General features: G+C 34.1%; 1 protein-coding gene across 7 annotated transcripts in view; it reads left to right on the plus strand.

Annotated features, from left to right (window-relative positions):
* QTMAN (queuosine-tRNA mannosyltransferase) overlaps window positions 1–9,165 on the plus strand; it is a 359,520-nt gene extending 350,355 nt beyond the window's left edge. For 5 of the 7 annotated variants that reach the window (XM_017895386.1, XM_017895385.1, XM_017895389.1 and 2 more), the window contains 3 exons: window positions 1,283–1,353; window positions 2,041–2,132; window positions 6,954–9,165. In XM_017895386.1, coding sequence (XP_017750875.1) covers window positions 1,283–1,353; window positions 2,041–2,132; window positions 6,954–7,037 — 247 coding nt within the window. In that variant the 3' untranslated portion in view covers window positions 7,038–9,165. The remainder of the gene's footprint in view (window positions 1–1,282; window positions 1,354–2,040; window positions 2,133–6,953) is intronic. The other 2 variants (XM_017895388.1, XM_017895390.1) reach the window with 1 other exon arrangement.
* Window positions 9,166–9,508: the final 343 nt, after the last annotated feature.

Raw genomic sequence — 9,508 nt, forward strand, 5'->3', positions numbered from 1 at the left:
ACCCTATGTGTGTATCACAAAAAAAATAGATATTAGTTTGCATTCTGATATTAATAATTGGTAACTGGAACCTGTGCCTTCCCACTAGATTATTTTGTAACTTCTATCAGTTCTTAAGCAAAACTTTGAACTAAGTATTTTTCCAAAATTTGCAGCTCAAAGTAAATACTTTTTATTTAATTTCAGTTAACATAGGAAAATAGGGAAAACATCACTCACTTAAAAACAGCTTAAGTTTCATTTACTTGGTCACTGTAAATAAACAAGGTAAACACTAACATGACTTCAGAGTACTTTGGGTTGAAAAAATCTGCAGTTCAAAATAAATTTCCCCTTTGGTCAACATTTTGGATGTAATTCAAAGTTTCTCATAAAATAAACATGTTTTAAAGGGTGTTTTGAATTTCACTGCATAATTTCTAGCCAACAGAAATGACAGTGGTATCTTTAAAGTTGATTATATGTCAGATCAATAGCTATTATGCAGGGCTAACACAGAAGGAAGATGCAATACCTTCCTTCTGCTTAACCGTTCTACTGTGATGTGAAGAAAAACTTCCCATAGGTGGGTCCATGGGGAAATCCTTTCACAAAGTGAAACTTCCATGTTTGTTTGTTTAATAATACAAGCATTCTTTGCTGATAAAATGGAAAGTGAGCTGCATTTTTAGTCAAGAAAGCAAAATGTTCATTAAAGTAGTCTTCATGAGAGTTTTTCAACAAAAGGGGGAAGAGTTTTACATTCTGCATAATAACAAATTGTTTTGAAGCATGAGCTTAAAATGAAAATGCCCCATTACAACAGATTGTAAATTTTTTTCTGATGCTTTTAAAAGTGCCTCAATCTTTTCTACGGCGACAGTGCTAAAGTTAAGTATTTGCTATTTTATTTAAACATTTTTGAAAAATGAACATTCTGAGCCTTTGCAGCATTATTAAGAAAAGCTGTCCATACTTTACCATGTTGTTACATGTGTTTATCTGCTGATTATAAAATGTGTTAAACAGTATTTTAAAAACAAAAAAAAAATGCAGAGCTGCGCTTTGATTAATTCAGTGAACAAAACATATGCTGTTGGTGCTGTTCTATGAAATTCATATATGATCAATAAAATCTTTTAAAAGAGCAACTTTGGCTTTTAGAATTATACTGCCGACCATGTTTTTTGTCCCAGTTAACTCTGGGCTCATTCTGTTAACTTTAGGCAAACAAAACCACTTTCTGGGTATGATGGTACTGTCTTTTTCATATATTCTTATCCTCTTTCTCAAATTTTTCTAGGTTGGAAGCTGTGTACTGTGGGTGTTACCCACTTTGCCCTAAAGATTTGGTTTATCCCGAAATATTTCCAGGTAGCTGCTTTAATGTGCATTCATCTTGATTGAGATTTAATGCTAAATTAGAAAGTTTGAAAATAAACTTAGGCAGGAGCAATTGTTTATTTGGCAAGTCAACATGTTAGTGTTAAGGAAAATTTTATGTGTTTTAATACATTAGAGTAAGCTTATATTTACCATCTGTTCTTTTAAGATAACAAAAAAGCAAGTTTTCAAATAACATTCTTCATTGTTAGCATACACATCCCATAATGATGGATTTTTATAAGCAGGTCAGTGTTGCTGCAATTGCTTACAGATTTTTTTTAATGATACACACAGAGAAAAATCAGGGACTGAAAGTCACACCAAATTATTTAAACAATTGACTAGTTAATAATATGCAACTGTTGTACGGGTACATACGGCCATAGTACCAGTTCTTTGAAAAAATTCTCATCACTAAATATATCACATATGCATTGTGTTACATTAGAATAATGTATTTTAATCACCCAAAGGAGATGTCTAAACAGCACAACTACACAGTCTTATTTAGCATTAAACATCCTTGTGAGCTGAGGTAACCTTATAAAATCATGCTTAAATAATGTAAAACACGAGGCAGCACAGAGCAATATGCATTTTTAATTAGTAAAGTGACTAATATCGAGTGTGTGCTTTGAGGTTTTGTTTCATTAAAATGTATCTGTTTTCCTGCAGCTGAATATCTGTATTCTACACCTGAACAGCTTTCAAAAAGGCTCCAGAATTTCTGCAAGAGACCAGATATTGTAAGAAAACATCTCTATAAGGTAGTTATTGAGAAGAGATTTACATGGTATAAATGCCATATTGAAGTACAAAGAAAAATCTTAAAAAAAAACATTTAATTAACATACTAATGTTTAAAGGAAACATGCTAGGGAGGGATATTAGTTGTTACACTAACAAGGATTAATTAAACTGGATGCCAGTTGTATTAACCTAGGTCTTATGAAATACATGCACTTAATGCACGGTACATGCTTTTTTTAAAATTTATTGTTTTCTAAGATGACTGTCCTTTATATTTAGCCCCTAGAGGCTTATAAAAATGAACCTGGATTAATGTAACTCATTAGTTTAAAAGGAAGTAAAGGAAAGATTCTACAATTATACTAATGAGGATAAGCCTTTCTTCCCATCATAATGAAATCCTTAGTCCTCAAAATTCAGGTAAATGGCATTAGTGAAGTTTGGTGTTCATTTTGAACTACTTGAAAGGTGATTTTTAAGAATTGAATATTTCTTGTGTCCAATTCAATAAAAATGACATAAAAAATCCTCAGTTTCTTTAGAATAAGTATGTCAGTCTCATCTCTGAATGGCAAAGGGAAAATAGTGTAAACAGCATCATCATTCACTACCCTCGTTCGTTATCTTCTTTTTTTCTTTATTTGAATCAAGAATTTTACATTGTTGAAATAACAACACAAAGAGGCCCTACTAAAAGTCTAAGTAATTGAACTAGGATAAATCTGCTTTATGAGTTTTGAAGGTGGCTCTAGGCCATGAGTAATATACCTTTTTATATTCTTCGAATGTAGCATCTTCATTTTACATAAATCCAGTATAGTTTACAATCTAGCAGTTTTATAATCTAACATATTTTAATTTTCCTATGTTAATATATAACCTTCTACATGAAATACAGTTCTCTGCTTTTTTTTTCTCCTTTCCCTGTTCATAGCCTAAAATACATATTTACATAGTGATACATCAAAACATGACTTTGTTTCTACAGGAAACAGTTAAACTTCAAGAAAAGAGAGAGAACCAAAATGCAATTTAACACCCAATTTCAAGCTCATTATCTTTCATTGTCTATTAACTTGGCAATGGTTCAGAAGGTAGCTCATAATAGTTTAAAATGCTGACTGAACAGTTCCAGCTTCAGTATTACTCCTTGAGTCAATACTATTGTATTGTATACATGGGAAGCTCCACAGAGAAAACGGTTGTCCAAGATTTACCTCAATATTTTCTAATTTTTAAAGTTCAGTAGCAGTTTTGTTTGTATGAAATATCAGTCAAATAGTTTCGCATGTGATAAGACTGTCAAAATATGCAGATAATGGAAATTGAGGAAATATAAGTATTAATACAAATGAACTTATTTTCTATATATGACACAAAGCAATTTTCAGTAAGTTCTCTGTCAGATTATTGATTTTTTCCCTCTTTGGATGAATTTTTAGTGAAGTATTTATAAATGTGTTTCCACCATCAAAATGTATCAATTTGTAACATTGCTTAACCCTGTTATTCTGCATCTGCAAATTTTAAACATCTGCACATTTTTAACTATTTCAAAAGTCACAGCAACAAGTTGCCTTTAGTAAGAAAAGAAAGCAGATGTCCACTTGAAATATTTTCATTCAGCTACTGCCATAACAGAGCTATAATTATTTATTTTACAAACAACTTCTGAAAAAAAGAATGGCAGCTTAGTGGTATGTTGTTAATATACCAAATTGTTCCTCACACAGCTTAAATGATAACCTATATCTTAAATGCTGTTTCATTGAGTACATGTTAGTACTTAAATGTATTTTAGTTTGTACACCATACAAACCTGCATCTCAAAGTTTTATAAATTAGTAATTCATGCAAAAGCATTTATAAGAACTTATTTATATAATTTATTTTTAAGCATAGGCTACCATGGATCTTTCTCTTATAAATCTATAACATATTTTCACATTTGCCTTCATCCATAGTGCTTAGTGATATTGTCTAAAATTAATTTCAAAATTAATAAATTCATCTAAAATTTTAAGTACTCAGGAGCTTTATGATACAATTATTAGGAAAAACTGGCATGTTGCAAGGTATAGAGTTAAAAGCACAGGAAGGACCACAGATTTAGTTTGTGTGTTGTTATAGGATTTAAAGCCAAAACAGAGAAGAAAAAATGCCTTCTAAACCTTTATAATAATGATACAAGTTATTGTAATTTTTTATCTTGTGTTTCATAAATAGACACATTTGCTTTTATAAATAGGTAACATTTGCTTTTACTAAATACTAGAGAATTAGCATTTTAGCTTTTACCTACTTTTCTTATGCAATCGGAAAGGATCTTTTGTGTGTACTGTGAAAAGAATGTTGGGAGTTATTTTTAGATTTATTTCATTGGACAGTGCTGTTTTGCTTTTATAAAACATATGCTTCTAAGATCTAAAAGGATAGAATGTCACTGAATTCTTTAATTTGTTCCTTTTACATTTTTACACCTTACTCTTTTTTTGTTGTTAAAAGTTTACATTTTAAAATCATTTCAACTTCTTATCATATAGAGTTCACTTTAGGATAGGATTTTTCATATGGATTCACACTTAGAAATTTAATGACTAGAATAAGGCTACTAACACTTGGCTTTCTTCTCACATCAGACATTATACTTTCAATATGAGTGAGAGTTTGGGGTATAACTTGAAGCAGGATTTGAAACAGAATGCTAGTAAGTGAAAAGCAGAAACAGAATTTACTTTTTTTCTTAAAGTGACTCCTTCTATCACAGAACACTTGTGTCCATGACTTCCTACCTGAAATAATTTCAGACCTGAAATGTTTAAATTCCTCATTTGCATGTACGTGTGTACTCAGTCTCTTTCTCTCTTACACACACACACACACACACACACACACACGCCTTAGGATCGTTAGAGAAATCCAATACATGCAAAAATTAAATGTTTCTTAATAATTTAAAAAACCTAAAACCATTTTTCTTAATTTAAGAAAATATAAAACCACTTCTGACAAAGTTGATGTCTACAGTTGAGTCATTGACTGTAAACTTGTATTGTCGAGACATGTACTTTTTCACATCAGGCAGATGCACTGGACACATACTTCTCACAGAGATAAAATAGGGAGCTCTTCGATGACTCCTACGCCTAACTTGAACACAAATTTCTAGAAATAATCAGAAAAGAATCAGCTAAGGATTGACCCCTTAAACTAACCATAGTTCTTCCTTTCTAACCCAAGCAAGTGTAATACTGTGAAGTTGTATTTTTTTGGCCTCACTTTTATTATACTATGTGAATTTACTTATGGAAAATTCTCAACAATTATTTGAAATTAGTATTTCATACTTTTAGAGAACCCTGATCATTATATTTTTAAATGCTGTTGAAAGACATTTTATAGCTATTCCCTCATTACCAGTATTGAAATGAATATGCGAGTACAAATAGGGCAGTTGTGTAAGGTAGGTATCATCCAGACTGACGCAAGAGATTTTCATTCCAATCCTATTTTTCATTTACTTTTATTTATAAATTGAATGGTATTCTCTGGTTTAAAAAGAGAGAGAGATGCCATTCTTGCTTTTGAGAGTGACTTGTAGTTTAAGATTTTCAGGTGATAGCTCCTGATTTTTTTGTTTTCCTCTTCAAGTTCCTCAATATTGACAAAACTTTTATAATCTCCTATTGTTTGGAAGAGAGAAGAATTTTTAGAGTTCTGCCGGAAACTAATTCAAAACAATAATTAAGCTTACAATTCACACTCATTGCCCAGAAAAGCCATTTGTAGTTACCTTGATTATGTCAAGCTATATGTACCTGAACCACAGCCAAGCTACTTTGTTTCCTTCAAGAAACTGGTCACTCTATAGTCCCATTTTAATTTGAGCTTAAACTCTAGATTTGAATAAGGTGTTGCTCACTAGTTTTAATACTGCTCCGGAGTCCTTACTTTTTCCTTAAACATGAACACTTAAATGTTTATGATGTTCTAAGAACTTCTAGAAGCTCTCAACTGCACCAGCACAATTAAGGCAAATTCTCAGTCTCAGTCTCTCACTCTTTCTCTCTCTCCCTCCTCTGCCTTTCCCTCCCTTCCCTTTCTTCTTCCCTCTCTCCCTTCCTTCCTTCTTCACCTCCTGCCTCAATTTTATTTGGTCTGGCTTTCCTTTGATTTGTCTAAATAAAATAAAAGGAAAAAGCCTTTTAGCATCACAGATATGCTTTGGCTGATTAAGATCAGTCAAGAGGTTTTGTCCTTCTCTGCTACTCATTTGCAACCTGATTCTAGGTGATTTTTTTGGCTCCTATGTGATTCATCTGTAAACCTGGAAGAATATATTTTTTAAATATCAATTTACCCCTGAGGTACTGCTATTATGAAATAATGAATATAAACCTGTTATAAATATGAAGCACTTTTTAAATTTCACATAATATTAATGGCATTTTCGTTGTCTTCATCAATTAAAAGTAAAATTCACAGCAAAACTTGTATGTACAGTGTTATGTGTCTTGTGTTTATATAAAAATTGGATGATGAACTTCCAATGGCTGTCATTCATAACATAAACCAAGAAATATGTGTGCAGCAGAATATACCCATTTGCAAAAAACAGTAGCCTTCTTCTCTGGTTGGAAATACAACAACACCTTAAACCAATCAGAAACTGAGATTTCCTGAGGTGATGAAACTCAAGAACCATTTACTTGGTGGCTTTTTGAAATGTAATTGACGTAAGTGATGCAAATTTGCAATATAAATTTTCAGCATACTTTCATCTTTTAGTCATTAATGCTCTTCACTTCTTTCTCTTCTCTCCCTCCTCCTCGTTGCAGGGTGAAATCGCTCCGTTTTCTTGGGCAGCCCTACATGGTAAATTCAGGTCTCTGCTTACAACAGAACCTAGGGAAGATTTGTGACAGATGGGGCTAAGTCACAAACTTGCAGCCTAAGGCAGAATCTGAAGAACTTTCCAGAGTGTGCCCATATTTACCTGATCAGAGAGAAAAGAAAATCTGCAGAGGAAGCTGAGCCTGGCTGCTTGTCATAGCTGACACAGAGCCATCTGCCACAAACCTGTGGCGGCTTCAGATCTCCAATCCCTGCCACCACCCCAACTCAAATTAAATACAGATTCCTAGAGACGTTATGATGGTTACACATGTCCTCGGCATCACATGTAGGAGACTGTTCAAAAAAAATATGTGGCCTGTTGTATAACCGCACTCATGTATCCCATATGTGGTGCCACATTGAATTTCCGGTTGAATCCGTTTTTATCCTTTGTACTGGATGACATGGTGCCTGAATTCTTTCTTTTCGCCGACACGATGGCAGCCAAACTGCAGCTTCAAACGCTTACACTTGGCTGGGTTTCTACCTAGGTTGCCAGGTTATCATCGGAGCCTTCTTGTGTCCTCAAAGGGCCACGAGGCCTGAAAGGAGGATCAGAATGCTTCGGGACTAATTGGGCAGCCATCGCAGAATTGTTTGTGGGCAAAGGGCTGCTTTAGCACTTTTCTTTTAGCAAATTAATGACTCTCAGGCACAGGGGTTTTTAAGTGAAGGTATTAATAAGAGGTCTGGCAGGTATTCCCATGATTCACAGAGTTACATTTGCATTTAATTAATCTTAAAGAAAGTTGCAAGATAAACAGCTGTATTTCGGACAAACATGACAAACACAGTGAAACCATCTAGCCCATAAAATGAACACTGACATACTTGTTTTAATTTTTTTTCCCAGTGTAAAAATAGAGAAATCAAAATACTCCTAACAAAACCCGTAATTTTGATAGAAATATTGCTCCAAAATACTTGCATCCACCTACAAATATAACCTTTTCAAGATAAATCGCTTATGATTCCAATAGTCAAACTGCTGTGTTTGTTGATGTAAAGATGTTTTGAATAGCTAGATGGTAAAATAAATTTTTAATAAAGTACCCACTGCAATTTTTAATTAGCATATTCATTTATGTATAGATGTATACATCTACCTATATGTTTCTCACGGAACGTTTTCCTTGTGACAGAGACAACGAATACAATTGTTTCCTTTCCGGATGAACAAGGATCTGTTTTGCAAATGTTTGTAAGATATTATGACATTTCCAAGATTTTCTTTGCATTCTGGAAAGCAGGAGGTAAACATTTGTAGTCATTAAGGTAAAGTCTGTTGATAAACCATCTTCTGTTTACTGACAGGTAAATTGTAACTTTCCCAGCTTTTGAAATGAGTAACTTCTATACACCACAGAGTGAGGCACAGCCAGGGAAAGGTGGCGCGACAAGGGGCAAGCCAGGCTCTCTAGCTTCTGGAAGGATCGAGTGGCCTAGCAGGCATCTAAGATGGAGAAAGCAATGATTCAGAAGGCCAGTAGGGCCCATTTGACAGGTAGCAAAATCGAAAGCACGAAACAGATCAAGGTTAGGGAGCCAGACAAAGCCCTTGGGAGAGAGGCAGTATTACAGATCAAAGAAAGCAGGATTTCGGAGTCTATGAGGCCTGGGAATTTAAAAGCAGGAAGAGTAAGAAGCAGAAACAACAAGCTCCATCTGAACAGACAACTCTCTCCAACATTTATGAGACCCACAGTGTGTGGTGGGCCACCGTAGCACTGGTTTCTAGACTCTTACAGGGAAGCCAGTGAACAAATTACTTCCTCACCCAGAAAACAAAGAGCTCAAGAACTATTTTGGAAGTTCCTTCCAGTCTAAGGCTATGGAACTCAGAATCTAGCAGGTGTGCTCCTTTGGAGAGCAAAACTGAAGATATAAATATTAATAATAAATTCTTTGCCACTTCTCATGGGCAAGGTTATACTTTATGCCACCTACAGAGATAAACCAGATGAGTCAGTTGGCTTCTGTCAGGTGCTGTGTCACATACGACATCTTCTCAAAATAATATTTTCCCACAGTCAGGAAATCGTGCTTCGTTTACTGTGTTTTTCTATCCTGAAAATAAATGGGCTTACACTTTATAGTGGCTAAGATATTCTACACACAACTAGTACCCATATATGTTTTCTCACTAATTGATAGGAAAAAAAAAAAAAAAAAGCATTAAACAGTTTTCAGAGAGTACATCTGAAACATTTATGTATTTTCCTGATTTAGGCAAATATAATATTGAAAGTTACCTGTATGTGGGCATTTTTTCTACACTCATAAACGCAAATAAAATTTTGCCATTAGCTGTGGCCAACATTCCTTCCAGGATAAAAACTTACATTAGGCTGGGTGCGGTGGCTCACGCCTATAATCCCAGCACTTTTGGAGGCCAAGACGGGTGGATCATGAGGTCAGGAAATTGAGACCATCTTAACTAACATGGTAAAACCCCATCTCTACTAAAAATACAAAAAATTAGCCGGGCTTGGTGGCG

Source organism: Rhinopithecus bieti, unplaced genomic scaffold (assembly GCF_001698545.2).
Source record: "Rhinopithecus bieti isolate Rb0 unplaced genomic scaffold, ASM169854v2 scaffold_26061, whole genome shotgun sequence".
NCBI lineage: Eukaryota > Metazoa > Chordata > Mammalia > Primates > Cercopithecidae > Rhinopithecus > Rhinopithecus bieti.